The 18,933-nt window shown below is 33.0% G+C and overlaps 1 protein-coding gene across 1 annotated transcript; it reads right to left on the bottom strand.

The window, feature by feature from the left end:
- Positions 1-2,521: 2,521 nt before the first annotated feature.
- Positions 2,522-4,224, bottom strand: LOC124942831 (11S globulin seed storage protein 2-like). Its single transcript, XM_047483398.1, has 4 exons — positions 3,918-4,224; positions 3,572-3,849; positions 3,065-3,487; positions 2,522-2,918 (listed from the first exon to the last, which is right to left on the bottom strand). The coding sequence occupies exons 1-4, from the start codon at positions 4,222-4,224 to the stop codon at positions 2,547-2,549; spliced, it is 1,380 nt and encodes a 459-aa protein (XP_047339354.1). The 3' UTR covers positions 2,522-2,546.
- Positions 4,225-18,933: the final 14,709 nt, after the last annotated feature.

The following is an 18,933-nucleotide window of genomic DNA, read 5'->3' as shown; positions in this document are numbered from 1 at the left end:
CGAGGAGGCGGAGAAGAGGGAGCTTGTTCTGGTTGACAACGTAGAGACGGCCTCCTTGACGGGAGTAGACGTCGGATTGTTGGCGAGATTCCAAGTTGTGTCGGATCTTCATGCTACACCATGAAGACTCTTCCAAGCCGTTTTGTTGTTCCCTCTCGTCTGGCTTGATCATGCGCATGCCCTCGCGAACAGTAACGATGAATCCCTTCTTCGATTGCTCTCCTTGTTGGATCTTTTGCATGACCTCCACAGGCATCTCTAGGGCTTCGGCCATCAACTCCGTGTCGAAATGTTCTAGAATATTCTCGAAGTATTCTTTCATTTCCGGTTTTTTTTTTTTGCACAACCCTAAATTTTCATATTTTTCTCCTACCAAAATCGAGTCAGTTATGTTTTTATTATTTATATAAAATCTATTAATCACAAAACACGGGAAAAAAAATCTATAACATTTAATGTTTTTTAAAAAATAACATCAACTATGGTTTATCTATTCAAAATTTACACAATACATTATATACATTAACCTGGACATAAAATTATCTTAACTAAATACCATTCAACATTTTTTCACACATAAATATTCAATCAATGATATACTCTATTAAACATTATAATATATAATAAATTATTGAAATAATAATTTTAATTTTATTCAATATTAATATTTGATTATATCTTATTAGTAAATAATTTAAAATTTTCTGAACTTCTTAAATTTTTTAAAAATTTATATATCTAAGGTATTTTAAATTTATAATAATTTAATAGTTCTTATAAATAAATTAAAATTCAAGTCAAATAGTATAAAATAGACTTAATATATATATATATATAATGATGCTTAATTTTTAAAGTGTCTGGATTGCCGGGTCGAGAGTTGTGATTAATTTGAATATTTGGGTCGGATTATGGGATGATCCGCCTTTAAATTTAAAATGGTTAAAAATAAAATTAAAAATGCTAGAGGTATGTTTCGAACTTGCAACCTAACAAAACAAGTACAACTCTTTAACCAACTAGGCTACAAAGACTTTATATTCTAAATTCAACACCAAATTTGATAAACGCGAGACGTTTTAATATTAATATAAGTTCAACTTTTTAACTAACTAATCTATATATATATAATGATGCTTAATTTTTAAAATGTCCGGATTGCCGGGTCGAGAGGTGTGGTTAATTTGGATACTTGGGTCGGATTGTGGGTTGACCCGTTTTTAAATTTAAAACGATTAAAAATAAAATTAAAAATGCTAGAGGTATATTTCAAACTTGCAATCTAACCAAATAAGTACAACTCTTTAACCAACTAGTCTACAAAGTCTTTATATTTTAAATTCAACAGCAAATTTGATAAACGCGAGACGTTTTAATATTAATATAAGTTCAACTTATAACTAACTAATCTATATATATATGATGATGCTTAATTTTTAAAGTGTCCGGATTACGAGGTCGAGAGCTATGGTTAATTTGGATACTTGGGTCGGATTGTGGGTTGACCCGCCTTTAAATTTAAAACGGTTAAAAATAAAATTAAAAATGTTAGAGGCATGTTTCGAACTTGTAATCTAAAAAAACAAGTCCAACTCTTTAACCAACTAGGCTACAAAAACTTTATATTTTAAATTCAACACCAAATTTGATAAATGCAGGACGTTTTAATATTAATATATGTTCAACTTTTTAACTAATTAATCTATATATATATAATGATGCTTAATTTTTAAAATGTCCGGATTGCCGGGTCGAGAGTTGTGGTTAATTTGGATACCTGGGTCGGATTGTGGGTTGACCCGACTTTAAATTTAAAACGGTTAAAAATAAAATTAAAAATGCTAGAGGTATGTTTCGAACTTGCAACTTAACAAAATAAGTACAACTCTTAACCAACTAGGCTACTAAGACTTTATATTTTAAATTTAACACCAAATTTGATGAACGCGGGACGTTTTAACATTAATATAAATTCAATTTTTTAACTAACTAATATATATATATATATAATGAATGATGTTGAGTAAATAGATACTTGGGTCGGATTGTGGGTTGACCAACGCATAAACTTAAAACGGTTAAAAATAAAATTAAAAATATTATCCGTATTTTTTTCACGGTTTTTAATATTATTAATCGTGCAAATGCACGGGCTAAATGCTAGTTTTTGTAATGATACTAATAAACTCTTGGTGTCTACCAAGAATATTTTGACTCCATATTTCTGAATGGGTACTAACTAATATTTTGATTGAAAAAATGTGGTTAGGATTATGATACTATATATAATATGTAGTATTTTCTTCTAATTTTGTGACCATAAAGTAATATGTTATAGAAGTTGGAAACTCCTAACCCATTACAAAAAAGGAAAAGAAAGGGGCATACACATAATATATAATATCAAGCTCATCATGACATATTTTATTCATCCTTTTGAAAAAAACAAAAAACAAAAGCATTGTAAACGCTGCTTATTAGCTATTGCTACATACTAGCTCATACACACACTAGTTACATCCACAAACACATGTTTAAGAAGAGATTCAAGCCTTAGGTTTGAGAAACATGGTCTGTCGGCCAGTATTATACTTGAGATCTTTAGCCTGGCTAGTAGACACTTGGTAGGAGTTAACAATTACTTGAAGAGGCATAGCCCTCATCACCGAAGTGTAACCAGCCAAGGGACTCTTCATCGGAGAGCTAGTTGTCTTGAATGCCACCCACTCGAATCCTTCCTTTCCAGCCTGACTTGTAACCACGAAGAATTGAGGGCAGACAAACATGTCTCCTTCGCGCACGCGTTCGTTCATTATTGCTTGTCCGCTCTGGTCCACAATGCGTACCTCGGCCTCTCCCTTTGTCACGTATACCACGGAGTGTCCGTTCATATTCCAACTTGGGCTATACATTGCGTTCTGAATACATAAAATTGTGGATTCATGATGTATTTTTGGAGACAAAAATGAATATTACATACAGAGCCGGCCTTTTCCTTCGCAGCTCGTTTAGGTCAACATAATCATTATTTTTAGTCTAGGGCAGCCTTATTCGTACTACTTACCGGGAATACTTCGCCCTTCTCTGCGCTCATGTCGAGGAGGCGGAGAAGAGGGAGCTTGTTCTGGTTGACAACGTAGAGACGGCCTCCTTGACGGGAGTAGACGTCGGATTGTTGGCGAGATTCCAAGTTGTGTCGGATCTTCATGCTACACCATGAAGACTCTTCCAAGCCGTTTTGTTGTTCCCTCTCGTCTGGCTTGATCATGCGCATGCCCTCGCGAACAGTAACGATGAATCCCTTCTTCGATTGCTCTCCTTGTTGGATCTTTCGCATGAGCTCCACAGGCATCTCTAGGGCTTCGGCCATCAACTCCGTGTCGAAATGTTCTAGAATATTCTCGAAGTATTCTTTCTTTTCAGCTTCATGAGCAGTAAATCTAGTTTGTCGTTGTTGTTTTGGCATTCCACCGGCCATATAGAACGACTAGAAACAGAAATTAAGTCATTCCACTAATAAAAACTTGACGAATTTTTTTTTTATTCTCAAAAGAAGATATGATATACTTACTCTGAACTGCTGGTCGAGCTGGTTTACGTTTTGGTTAAGATCGTTTACTGCGACGGCTACAAGATCTTGAGTCCCGTCGTTGAAGCACCAATAAGCCACGCCGCTTGGAATAGCAACGATGTCTCCCTTGCGAACACGATGAACCTTTTGGTGCGAGTCTCTTCCTTCACGACCCTCCGACTTTTCGTCACTGCTCTGTCTACCCATGAACATCGACTCAGATTCCGACTCGAAAGTCTCAGGGCATCCCGGGAAATTAATGCTGATCAAACCCTCACCTGTTTTTTCAGAAAATAACATCATCCATAATATATATATTATATATAAGGTTTATAATTTCTGTTACCTTTTTCAATGAAGAGTAGGCGGGGAGATGGGTGGTAGTGAGGAAGAGAGAGTCCGTTAGCTTTTACGGTGTAACGAAAAGCTGCTACGCCGGCGCATTGGAACATATCGTCCTTCTGTTCCCACATTTCGATCGAACCACCTTCGTTATCGATCCTCTGTGAAGGTTGGGAAGCTGTGAGCCGTTGGATACGACATTGCTGGGCCTGAGTCAACCGGCTTTGCCTTCTTTCATCGGTAGCCGAGGCTAGGAGAGAGATGCATGCAAAGACACAGATGAAAGCTAATAGAGTATTTCCTTTAGCCATGGCTAGCTAGCTTCTCTTGAGTACTGGGAAATGGAGATATGTTGGTGTGATCTTTTTAGGGCCGAGAATGTCCTTTTTATAATAAGTGGAGATGGGACGTCTGGCCGCTGGTGTGTTTGGTTTGCATGTTAAAATGGGGATGTGGCGACTTGCCGACTTGTCTCGGCAAAACATAGCCACCTGATGACATTAACTGTTAATATTCCGAATTTTGTTTGTTGTATCTGCATGTCACAAACATCTGGCTGAAGAATCTCTTTACTCATGTGGAAGGTTGCATGGCTTTGGGGATTTGTTTATTTATTTATTATATTTAATTGATATTTCAATTTGACTAATTAACTTTCTTAAAACTCACCCAAAATTATTGCAAATTCGTGTTTAGGCGTAGTGTTTTTAAATAATATTTGTATTATTTAGAGAGAAGTGATTGTTAATATATAATTTGTATATATATTTTAAAAATATAAAGTATTTTAATACTTACTTAATAAGTTATATTTAGGGTGGGTCGATACGGTATATCTTAATATTTTATATTCATACCTTATACCTTATCTAAAATTTCGGTATGCGAATCACTTGAAGGTTGGTTGGAGCCTTCACCTACGGCACGCGGTAGAGCTTCATCAACGAAAGACTTCGTGTTTTTAATTGTTTTTCAAAATTCACAAACTTTTGATCAAGACCATAAAATTCAAAACTATTTGAATCAAGTTGAAGATCAAAGTACAATAATTCTTGAAAACTTAATCAAATTTACTTGAGCCAATAAGACGAATTTTCCCTTTGAAAATTAAGAAGACAAAGGGACCAAAATTAAAATCCGCCTCTAATACTCAACCAAACCGATTAAGGTCGGTTGCGTTAGAATTCTTATACCTAGGGGAGAGAGATCCGCCATTGTTGGCCATTCAAGTGCTTCAACTAGGGCATTTTCATTGTGGGTGATCTAAACTTGTAAAGTTAGTATTTGGCTGTTTTTGATGTATATAAAACTAGTATATATCATTTTAATTCCCAATTTATGTAACACATCAAATTATTTTTTTTAAATAAACGGATTGTTTTCCATTTTATTAAAAACCCTTAAATGGAAAAAAATAGACATAGTTCATTTTCTTCATTCTAAACAAAATAAAAGTCTCATGGCATATTACAAATAATCAAACAAATCTATTTATCTCATTTAAAGTCGTTTAGATTTGTAACTTCGGAATATCGTATACTCATCTATCGCAAATAGCTCAATTTCTTTTGTTGGGTTAGATTTAATTTGATTAACGTTATTTGGATGATGTATGAGTAAAACTTAACCATGATTAAAAATTGAATGAACGAAACTAAGTCGTCTAATTGTTTCTATGCAGGTGCATCAAATTTGGCTAACTTAGACGTGGTCTAATCAGACTACTTAGACGTGTTACGTAGTTAGACGTGTCAGTCTAATAGATATGTAGTTAGATATGCTAGTCTAATAGATATGTAGTTAGACGTGCCAGTCTAACAGATACGTAGTTAGACGTGCCAGTATATAAGAGACGTAGTTAGACGTGCCAGTCTAACAGATACGTAGTTAGATGTGTCAGTCTAACAGATATGTAGTTAGACGTGTCAGTCTAACAAATACGTAGTTAGACGTGTCAGTCTAACTGACACATAGTTAGACGTGCCAGTCTAATAGATATGTAGTTAGACGTTGGCGTCTAACTCCTTCAGATTAGTCTGAAGTGATATGTAGTTAGACGATGCAGTCTAACTCCATTAGACGTAGTAGTCTAATGGGATGCAAAGTTAATCGTTGCAGGCTAATCCATTAGACGTGGTAGTCTAATGGAACTCGTTGTTAGACGTTGGCGTCTAACTTCCTTAGACTTGGCAGCCTAATGGAGCACATCTAATGCCTCGCTTTAGCAGTCGTTTGAAGTTAGCATACGTCTACCCACGATCAACTAGCTGTAATCTACTCCTGCTCCACTTTCACTTGCAGACCAGTACGCCAACTATTTTCATCCAAGGAATGAATGCCACGTATGCGAAGATTCCTCCCACTACTTGTTCAGTACAGGACAGTTGCAGAAGGATATCCGGCGCACTACCGTTTAGTACGATCACGTTCCATGAGTACAGAGTCTATTGTACTTTGTCCTTTAGGCGGCCATCCTATGGACGCGTGTCATGTGTCCATGAAGAAGATTCGACCGTTGGTGTCCTTCCTCTACAAATAGATGCTCAAGGACAACGAACGAATCTAACGGTCTACCAGTTATTGAATTGAATTCTTCTTACTCATGTTGCTCTTACACTTACTAATTGTACATCATTTTCTAAGTTCAAGAGAGAGAATCAAAAACACTGTCTAGTTGAGAGATATTATTGATCATATTGTAAGTTGAATAGAGTGTGTTCTGTTCAACAGAGTGTTAACTATTCAGTAAGTTGTATTTGATTTAAAAAAGTTTAGTGAAATCCTTTAGGTTGTTGGAAGAAGGGGTGACGTAGGAGAGTTAACTTTGAACATCCATAAACAACTTGTTGTGTTCTTTACCTTCTGTCTTTCATTATTCATTGGTTCAAAACTTCAAACCCAAATAAACAGTTCTGCACTTGAATCGTATTATAGTGTTTGTGAAGGTTTGCGAAAAATAGAAAGTGATATTAATCCCTAACAGGATTTCTATCAATTCGTTTATCTGAAGTTATTATCAATACTCAGACCCCCATCTCTATTGATTACACTGATCCCATTAATTGGTATCAGCGCCTTGCTTTCTATTCTCAAGAAACAAGAACTCGAATCATGTCTGGAGGTAACCAAATTCCCATGTTCCTGAAAGAAAACTATGAATGCTGGAAGATAAGGATGCAAGCGCATTTGGCTGCACTCGATTATGCCATGTTGTATGTCATCTCTAATGGTCCTATAAAAATTGAAAAGCCAAGATGTGAATGGACGATTGAAGAAAAGATGATGAACAACTTAGACAATATTGCCAAAGACATCTTATACAAGTCGTTCAATATGGATGTGTTCAGCAAGATCAAGTCATGCTCCTTTGCTAAAGAAATATGGGAGAAGCTTATCCAAATCTATGGCTATAATGTTCAAACAAAGAAAAACCTAACTGAGCAAAAGGCTCTTGTATGTGATGAAAACAAGTCCAAATGGGGCGATAGCGATTCAGAAGACCCATCTAGCGAAAGCGATAATGAAGTTGTTACATGCCTGATGGTAGACGACAAATCAAAGGTACTAGACTCTTACTCGTAAGGTTTTACAAGAAATGAACTAACTACTACACTCAATGACATGGTCAGTGAGTACAAGAAGTTATCAGACTCATTCAATGAAATGAAATTAAAATATGAATCTAATAACTCTTATTCATCCCAATTTTCTGAACCAAAACTTTTTAAAAATAAAGTAGATGAGCTCTCATCTGAGAATAAGATTCTCAAAGAAAAAGTTCAAACTTTATTTTCTGAAAACCAATGTTTGACATATGTGGTAAGTTCCTGAATGAAGTTTGGAGAGGCTGTCAAACAACAAATTATTATGCTAATGCATGCCGGATGTAAATCCGGTTTAGGATATGACAATAATGACTCGGACAAGTTCCATAAAAATCTAAACTTATTAACATACAAATTTAAGCCTATAAACTTTGTTAGAGGGAGTTTAACTAATACTGAAACTGATTCAAGCTGTGATGAGCTAACTTTAAAGGATGAAATTATTCATATTCCACCAACTGTCAGCTCGTTAAAACCTAAAAAGAAGGCAGCTAGTAAGTCTGACAAATTAAAACCTGACAAGAAGTCAAGGAGTTTTAAATAAAAAACCATCCTCTAAAGTTAAGGGATCAGTGGCTAGCAGAAAAGCGTCTGCTAAGTCAAAATCATATGCAATTATTACTACACAAAAGGGAAGTCCGTCATAATAACTTAAATATGGATTCCCAAGGGACTGATTGATCGAGGACCCAAGTGAATGTGAGTACCAAAAAGTTTGTAAATATGCTTTTGTGTAGGTTGACTGTCTAGAGGATTCAGTTTGGTATCTAGACAGTGGATGTTCTAGACACATGACTGGAGAAAGACGACTTCTAACTGATATAACAAAATGCTTAGGTCCTAAGATCACTTTCGGAGATAACTGCAAGGGTAAGACCATGAGTAAGGGTAAGATTATCCATGATAATCTAACCATCAACAACGTGCTACTTGTTGAAAACTTGTGTTATAATCTTATTAGTATTAGTCAATTATGTGATAATGTATTTTCTGTTGATTTTCAAACTCATGCATGCATAGTTAAGGATCAACAATGTAATGTTTTATTGACCAGAAGTATGGTAGGAAATTCTTAAAAAATGAATTGGAAATCTGAAATATCTAATCCCATATGCATGATTACCAAAACTAATCAAAACTGGTTGTGGTATAAGAGATTGATTCATCTTAATTTTAAAACCATTAACAACATCTGTTCGCATAACTTGGTTCTTGGTTTACCAAACTTGAAGTTTTTAAAGGAAAAGGTCTGTCCTGCTGGCCAGTTAGGTAAGTAGAGCAAATCATCGTTCAAAAGTAAAGGGAAATCTCAATCCAACCGGTGCTTGGAACTTTTACACATGGATTTGTTTGGTTCAATTCCTGTAAAGAGCTTGGCAGGAATGAGATTTACCCTAGTCGTTATGGATGATATTTCACGATTTACATGGGTTGTACTTTTGCCTTCTAAGGATCAGACTGCTGAGAATTTGATTAAATTCCTTAGAAGAATTCAAATCCAAAAATCCTTAAGAATTATTCGGATCAGAAGTGATCGGGGAACCGAATTCACCAATAGACGCTTAACTTCCTATCTCGAGGAGTCTGGTATTAGACACGAGTTGTATAGTGCTTGAAATCCACAACAAAATGGTATTGCTGAGAGAATAGTCAGGACACTGAAGGAAGCAGCGAGATCGATGCTTGCCGACTCAGGTGTTCCTCAGAAGTTTTGGGCAGAATCCATAAACACAACATACTATACACAAAATCGGTTAATAATTAATAAACGTTTGACAAGACACCTTATGAACTGTTTTATGGAAGAATCCCTACAGTTTATTACTTTAAAGTACTCGGGTGTAAGTGTTTTATTCATAACAATGGGAAAGAATATTTAACCTCTTTTGATGCTAAAGCAGATACTGGAATCATGCTAGGTTACTCATCAGTTAGTAATGCTTTCAGAGTATACAACAATCGTACACACACTATTGAGGAATCCTTCCATGTTGTTTGTGATGAATCTGTTGAAAATAATTCCATTGATACCATTGACCTTGCTAACAGATTAGAAGCGGCATGTCTTGAATCTGATAGTGAGGATGAAGCTCCTGTTCAAAGGGATTATCCGTCTGATCAAGTGGTTGATCCGGTTGAGAATCAATTAGACGTCCAAACTCCAGTTCAACAGGTTGTTGAGAGTTCGGACGTCGCGAAGCCAACTAATCTAACGTCTAATCCTTTTAGATCAAACTTCAAATGGAATAGAGATCATCCACCTAAATTGATAATTGGTAATCCTAATTCTCCTCGTAGGACAAGACGTCAATTGTTGGATGAGATGGCTAACTCTTCCTTTATTTCTCAAATTGAGCCTAAGAAAATTGGTGAAGCGGTACTTGATCCAAATTGGATTAATGTCATGCAAGAGGAGTTAAACTAATTTGTGAGAAATGAAGTGTGGTATTTGACTCTAAGACCGACTGATCAATTGGTTATTGGAACTAGATGGGTCTTTCAAAACAAGCTTAGTGAAGATGGTTTAGTCGTATGAAACAAAGCCTGGTTGGTTGCTCAAGGGTATAGACATGAGAAAGGCATTGACTTGTATGAGTCATTTGCACCTGTGGTAAGACTTGAAGCAATCAGAATCTTCCTAACTTATGCATATTTTAAGAATTTCAAAGTTTTTTAAATGGATGTAAAAAGTGCAATTTTCAATGGTAAGCTAAATGAAGATGTGTATGTTGAGCAACTTCTTGGTTTTCTTGATCATACCTTACCAAACTATGTTTTTAAACTACACAAAGCTCTATATAGTTTAAAACAAGCTCCAAGAGTTTGGTATGATACGTTGACTAAGTTTTTGTTTGATCGTGATTTTGTTATTGGGTTAGTAGACAAAACATTGTTTAGATTTGTTAAAGATTCTCATATTCTATTTATTGAAGTATATGATGATGATATCATACTTGGATCAACTAACCCCAAATTATGTGAGAAATTTGCCAAGCTGATGCAGGACAAATTTGAGATAAGCATGATGGGAAAATTAACCTTCTTCCTTGGTCTTCAAGTTCGTCAACTTGAAACAGGGACCCTCATCAACCAAGCCAAATATACCAAGGACTTGATAAAGAAGTTTGGAATGGAGAGTTGATCTGCTGCTGCCACTCCAATGATTTCCTCTAGCAAGCTAGATAAAGATGAAGGTGGACAAAGCGTTGACATCACTTCCTATAGAGGGCTTATCAGCTCTTTACTCTACTTTATTGCTAGCCCACCCGACAATCAGTTTGTTGTCGGTGTCTATGGAAGATTAGAGGCTAATCCTAAACTTTCTCATCTCACTGCTGCTAAGCGTATTTTGAAATATCTAAAGGGGACTCAAAATGTGGGACTGTGGTATCCAAAGAATTATAGTTTCAATTTAACAAGTTACTCAGATGTAGATTATGCAAGTTGCAAGATTGATCGAAAAAACACTAGTGGAACTTGCCATTTTCTTGGTGATCGTTTGATCTCTTGGTTCAATAAGAAGGAGACGTCAGTCGCCATGCCTACAGTTGAAACCGAGTATCTTGCAGCAGGAAGTTGTTATTCTCAGCTCTTATGGATCCAACAGAAACTGTGGAACTATGGAATTAAAGTAGAAGAATCTCTGATTTTCTGCGATAACACAAGTGCAATTGCAATCACCTATAATCTAGTTTTGCAATCTCGAACAAAGCACGTCGAAATTCGACATCATTTCATTTGAGAGCATGTTAGTTAGAAGCATATTCGCCTTGAATATGTCCCAACAGATCAACAAACGGCAGACATCCTCACGAAGCCACTACCCGAGACTAAGTTTTTTCACTTTAGAAATATTCTAGGGCTTGTTGATCTTGACTGATTTATTTGAACTGATCATGCATACATTGAGGGGGAACATGTTTCTCAAATGTAACTAGACAGACATGTAGACAGAGGTCTCAATATGTAAATGGATCAGTAGTCTAAGAAGCATATCTACTTAGACGCAGATTTTCTTAAGCAGTCTAATCTTCTGTTTGTATAAATGTGTTGGTTGACAACCTGCGCAGTTAGACGTCAAAGTCTATCAGACATTTAGACGTCTGTAGGACTAGCGTAGTTAGACACTATTGTCTAACCAAACACGTCTAGCACGTGGTGTTTATGCGTAAGTAGACGTCCGGAGTCTAATAGACTTTTGGTCGTCTATAATAGACTCATGCGTCTAATAGACGTCTATCCAGATTAGAGGCATATAGTGTGAAAAGTAAGTTAAACGTCTAACTATGTGTGTACTTAGACTGCTCATCTTCAAGCTAGTTGGGACAGCTGTCCACTATTATGGTAGCTATCTATGTACTATTCCCGCCAAAATTAAATAGTCACTTCTTCAAAGACATGAAGACACGTGTCTCTCAACGTTAAAAGAATGACTAAAAGTTCTGATGACTTTATTCTACACGCATGATATTAATGACAATTTTGATGATTATGGTCTTAAATGTTGCTTATCCTAAATGATGCGTCTCTTGGTAACATACATTCTTTAATCTTTGATGGTTCATATAATCATTGCATTAATGGTCATACGTCAGCATTCATTTATAAAAGAAATGGTCATATTCAAAGGGTTGAGTATCTCCTTTCTGCAATTCCTCATTTCTCTTTTCAGAGTTCTTCGTGCGCCTCTTAGTATTTCTCAAGAAACCCTCGCATTTTCATTTCAAAATGGGTTCCATTGTGCCGTCCACCCTTCAAATCGACTTCAACTCTGTGTCAAGGATGGAAATTCCTACTATGGTAGCTATGTTCGAATCGCTCAAAGCTTCAGGTCTTGAAAATTTTCTCAAGGCTCCCGTAATCATTCATGAACCAGAGATTTGTAAATTTTTCAAAAATGTTGGGCTATACGACGGTAGAATCATCATAGCAAAGATCTTCGACGACATTGATTATTTTACTGAAGGATCGTTTGCTTGGTTCTTCAACCATCCGACCGAGGGGCTATCCGAGTTCCCAACGTCTTCAGAAGAAGTCCTATCCGAGATGGGACTTGTCTTCTCCGACACACTTCATGATGGAACTCTGGTTCCTGTCAACAACTCCGGACTATAGTCCTCCCTGAAAGTTGATTTTTTTTACTCAACAACATCATTTCCCGATCCCTCTTGGCCAATGGATGTTCTAACTCTTACTCGAAGATGGTCTTCGAGATAATAATTTCTATCACTAAGGGGACATCAATCAATTGGTCGAGAGTCATTTTCCACAACCTGGTGGGAATGTTTGAAAGGAGGTCCCCTGGATATGTTGCTCCGCTCAACATGTTCCTTCCTTCTTTCATTTCTAGTGTCGGGGACCTGGGATTCTTATCAAATATTCGAGGGTCTTGAACTATCAAAAGGTTCTTAACTACATTATCCAAGCCAGGAGGCTTAAGTTCAAGAAAAGAAATCGGGAGATCTTTCTAGCTGAAAGAGATCAGTAGAAATCTTCCCTCCCGATGATGTTAAAAAGGGGGAAAAGAATAGATATGGCCTTAAACTTAGGGGGAAAGAATGTTGTTTTTGAAAATTTTCATCTTTTGTTGTTTTTGAAAATTTTCTTCTTTTGTTGTTTTTGAAAATTTTTAATTTATCGATCATGCTATGTATCTCTTAATATTTTGAACATATGAATACATGATCTTTTGCTCATATTGTTGTGCTGATTCATTGATTATACATATAACTGTTTTAATCGGTTAACTAAGTTTTAACATCATCAAAAAGGGGGAAATTATTGGGTCAAATTTAATTTGATTAACGTTATTATGATGATGTATGAGTAAAACATAACTATGATTAAAAATTGAATGAACGAAGCCAATTCGTCTAATTGTTTCTATGCAAGTGCATCAGATTTGGCTAACTTAGACGTGGTTTAAGCAGGCTAATTAGACGTGTTATGTAGTTAGACGTGCTAGTCTAACAGATATGTAGTTAGACAGACCAGTCTAACAGACAAGTAGTTAGACGTGCCAGTCTAACAGATACGTAGTTAGACTTGTCAGTCTAACAGATGCGTAGTTAGACGTGTCAATCTAACAGATACGTAGTTAGACGTGTTAGTCTAACAAATATGTAGTTAGACGTGCCAGTCTAACCGATACGATTTTTTTTTATAACATAATACTTTTATATATTTTCTATAATTTTAAGACAAAATACATACCATTTTAAAACATATTTAGTGCGCTATACTAGTAAGCTCACGCTATAAAAAAAATCTTTCTTTAATATTTCAAAAAAAAATAGATGTTACAAAATAGTTGATGAATATTTTCTAAAGGATGAAGCGGAATTTTTTAAATAATTCAAAAGATGTGGTGATTAGTTATTGTTGAATAACACTATTAATATAAAAGGGGGCAATATCGTTAATATGATAATGAAATTTAATTAGAATAGAAAATAAATTAGAAAATTCAGTTATAATTTCTACAACATTAGTTGTCATATATAATAATTAATTTGTATAATAATTTAATTAATTAGACTAAAATAACTATGTTTCTATTTTAATCAAAATTAACCATGCAATAGCTAAATACATGTGCATGTATACATGTATGCTTAATATAATTCTCCATGTATATATTGAGTGGTTGTTTGATTTGTTTGCTTTAATAAGTAGAAGCAAGAAACAATATGAATTGTTGACTATGTTTCTTATCGGTGGAAGATGTTACCCTGGAGAGCTTACAACTGAAACACATTGAATCAAGTTTTAACTATAATTAATATTGTGGATTCAAAAGACAAATATAACATATTGTAAAAAAAATGGTTTTGTTTGATCCTATCAAGGCTTAATTGATTTACTAAGAAATAAAGTAATTAAACATGTGTGTTCAATTGATTTGGTTTGTTTGAAATCAAATGTCATGGTCATGTTTGATTTAATCAAAGATGCGGTATAAACATTTCATGTGATGAAATAAATGTTTTAATTGATTAATCATTTTAGTTTCTAATGTAAAGATTATTTGATGAATGATTTATATATGAATAAATATTTTAATCTCTTGTATATAAATCATGTGATATATGATCCAATATTTTATGTGCCAATATTTTGATTCAAAAAACTCTTAATTGAAATTACACAAAGTATCAGCAAATATTATTAATAATAACACAAATTACTATTGTGTATATTATGAAAAAGAAAATATGAATATATTGTTAGATAAATATATGTTCCATACAAAAGTTAAAATGACGAAACTTAACAAAGACATACAACATAACAAAAAAAAATATATTATTTATAATTTTGTAGTTGGTGTTCAATTCGATCATTCAAATTTGAAGGTTCAAAATCAAGAAACGAATATGTAGGAGAGATGGTCGAGTGGTTCAAGGAGTAGAATTGGAACTTTTATGTAGGCTTTTACAAGGGTTCAAATCCCTCTCTTTCCGTACCTAGCAAAAAATCCTAAGCGCCTATTCTTACATAAAAGTTGTTACGAAGGAGGAAACAAAGCAATGGAAAGTACGAAAACAGAAAGGGAGACTAGGACAACTTTGAGGTACTAAGTAGTAGTTACATAGTACATTTATGGGTGAATGGTTACTATATGATTAGAGTGGACACAAAAGACAAGGGGTTAGTTGGGCCTTATTAGATTTGGTCCCACGCCACTCTAACTCTTAATTTAATGAGATAAGAAAATAAAAAGAGTGTTACGCTCCCATGTCGTGACTTTGACTTTAAGTATGATGAATTATGAATGAGTGAAAATAATCACCGATTGAGAATTCTCGTCTAAGACTTTCTCAAGGTAGAGTTCGTTTTGTAATAGGAGCGGAGTTGGACTCTTACGGAGCATGTCCTGTTTCGCATTAACTCACCATAGGTGATTTGGTTCGTAGCAGACCAAGTATATGTAGGAGTTCCTTTTACACACTACACTATCCTCGGTGACAATACTAAAATTAAAAAAAAAATGATCGTAATGCTTGATTTTATGGCGTCCCCAATTCTAAGCTAATCTCCATGATTCTCAACTAATTTAACTTCTAAGGACTCTTACCAATATATATATATATATATATAATATACATTCCTTAAACACTCTCCCTCAAACTGAAGCAAATATGCCTTACTTCTCACATATACCTTTACTTTTCTTTTTGGTATAGCCTTCCTAAATACATAAGCAAGTTCTTTTCTAGTACAAACATGTCTTGTGGAGATAAGACCTTCTTTTTCTTTAGAACAGAAAGTTGACTTCTATATATTTCATTTTCTCGTGGAATACAGGGTTGTAGGTGATATGAATGATAGCCTGATTATCTCATGAAACGTGCATTTGAGTTATCGAGTTTCGACGTACATTCTGTCTGCTCCGAGATAAGCCTCTTTTTTATCCTATTACGCTATTTTCTTTTACATTATTTTCACATAAATCTGGAGAACAAATATCTTTTCAAAAATATTTTATGCAATATATAATATTAAAATTTTAAAGTTATAACAAGTTTCATAATAATGGTATGAAAAATGATCCTACTATAATTTTAAGTGGATTTAAGTCCGCTAGCATGGATCACGTACGATTAAAAATATAAACAAAATATTATTTATATATAAATATTTTAAATAAAAATAATATTTGAATTGTTTTTCATTTGAAAAAATAAATTAAATTTAATCCAAATTTAATGTTTATTTATATTTTCAAATTGGTTAAGTATATAAAGTTTGAAAAACATTTCAAATTTATTTTAACAAACATTTTTTTTATTTTTTTTATATTAGTGTTTTTAGTAAATAATATTATATATATATATATATATATATATATATATATATATATATATATATATATATATATATATATATATATATATTGATATTTTTGTTTTTTAATTTTTTATTTTTTTCTCAAATCTAAAATATTATTTAGTATATAATGTTTTATTTTATTTTTATAATAATAATAAAAAAAAATCGATCACTTTAAAAACTTAACACTTAACGTATTTAGTTAAATTTCTTTTCTAATTTATATATTTTTTAAAATATATATATAAGAACATTATAAATTAAAATAATAAATATTTATTATATTTTATGAATTTTTGTATATATATATAATTAATAATTTAATACTAAAAAAATATATTATTTAAATATCTTGCATCCATATATATCATCTAAATTATCTTTCAATGATGTATTATTAACCCAAACTATTCTCAATTCCCGCCATACTTAAACATTCGACTATGCTTTTTGCTCACCCTCCATGGAAGATTTTTGCGGTCTTCATGGATGCATTCTTAAACATTCTATTATACCTTTCGGTATGATCTTAAGCCCTGAATCACCCCCGTTGACGAACATTTAAATTTTCTCACCAATGTTTGTTTTACTTAAGCACACATTCTCATGATTCGATATGCTCTAAATCACCCTCCGTGGATGGATCTTAAATTTTCTCACCAATATTTGTGTAACTCAAACCGACATTTTTGTTTCTGCTTCATCTATCAATGATCGGGCACCCACATATAATAATTAATTTTAGAAGGATTCGAACTCTGATCTTAAGTATGAAATGTTAACAATTTAATCGATAGACCACTTATGATTGTTGAAATAATTTTATAATTTTGTGTATAAGACACATTGAGTACATATTTTAAAAGTATTGTAATTTTTTTATTGTTGAATTTACATTTTTTTTATAATTTCTATGTGCGTCCCAACATTCCCAACATTCTATATATATAACATTTTTAATTTTATTTTTAACCATTTAAGTTTATGGGCGGATCAACCAACGATCTGACCTAAGTATCTATTTACTCTCAAATATATATCCAAATTAACTACAACTCTCAACTCGACAAATTAAAATTAAATATTATTATATATATAATAATAGATTATATTGTTATGAATATCACGCGTTCATCAAATTTTGTGTATAATTTAAAATATAAAATCTTATTAATTTAGTTGGTTAAAGGGTTATTCTTGTTTTGTTAGATTACAAGTTCGAAATATACATATAACATTTTTATTTTTATTTTTAACCGTTTCAAGTTTATGGGCGGGCAACCCACGATTTGATCCAAGTATTCATTTATTCTCACATATATATCCAAATTAGCCACAGCTCTTGACCCGACAAATTCAAATTAAGCATTATTATATATATATATTGTTATGAATGTCACGCATTCATCAAATTTTGAGTAAAATTTAAAATATAAAATCTTATTAGTTTAGTTGGTTAAAGAGTTATATTTGTTTTATTAGGATACAAGTTCAAAACAAATATATATAGCATTTTTAATTTTATTTTTAACCTTTTCAAGTTTATGGGCAGGACAACCCACGATCCGACCCAAGTATCCATTTATTCTCACATATATATCCAAATTAATCACAGTTCTCGATCCCGAAAAATTCAAAATAAGCATTATAATATATATATATATATATATATATATTATTATGAATGTCAAGCGTTCATCAAATTTTGTGTAGAATTTAAAATATAAAGTCTAATTAGCTTAGTTGGTTAATGGGTTGTATTTTTTTAGGTTACAAGTTCGAAACATACATATATCATTTTAAATTTTATTTGTAACCATTTCAAATTTATGGGCGGGTCAACCCACGATCTGACCCAAGTATCCATTTACTCTCATATATATATATATATATATATATATATAAATTAACCACAACTCTCGAACCGACAAATTCAAATTAAGCATTATTATTATATATATTATATTGTTATGAATGTCACGCGTTCATCAAATTTTGTGTAGAATTTAAAATATAAAGTATTATTAGTTTAGTTGGTTAAAGAGTTATATTTGTTTTATTAGGTTACAAACTCGAAACATACATATAGTATTTTTAATATTATTTTTAACCGTTTCAAATTTATGGGCGGGTCAACCTACGATGCAACCTAAGTATCCATTTATTCTCACATATATATATATATATCCAAATTAATTATAGCTCTCGACCCGATAAATTCAAATTAAGCATTATTATATATATATATATATATATATATATATAGGTATCTTAAAGGTAATAGAGTGGTTATTTAATTATGTATCTTTTTGTATATGCTGTTTTTATCATTGAGAATTATAATAAAAAATGATTACATTCACTAAAAAAAAGAGTTATAGTACACGAGATATCATTTTGTTATCAAAAGATATATTGATATTATTAAATATTGAATACTTTAATCTACAAGTGAATATGTTGCACTTGAAAGTGAAACTATATGTGTGAAAATCTTCTAATAAAATTATGATCGATAGATTAACAATAAATCTAAATTTATAAATTTTTGACATGTGTTGAAAAGTAAAATATTTTTAAGAA

The sequence above is a fragment of the Impatiens glandulifera genome, chromosome 1, assembly GCF_907164915.1.
Source record: "Impatiens glandulifera chromosome 1, dImpGla2.1, whole genome shotgun sequence".
Classification (NCBI taxonomy): domain Eukaryota; kingdom Viridiplantae; phylum Streptophyta; class Magnoliopsida; order Ericales; family Balsaminaceae; genus Impatiens; species Impatiens glandulifera.
Note: the sequence above shows the minus strand (reverse complement) of the source record. Positions and strands in the feature narration are given on the sequence as shown.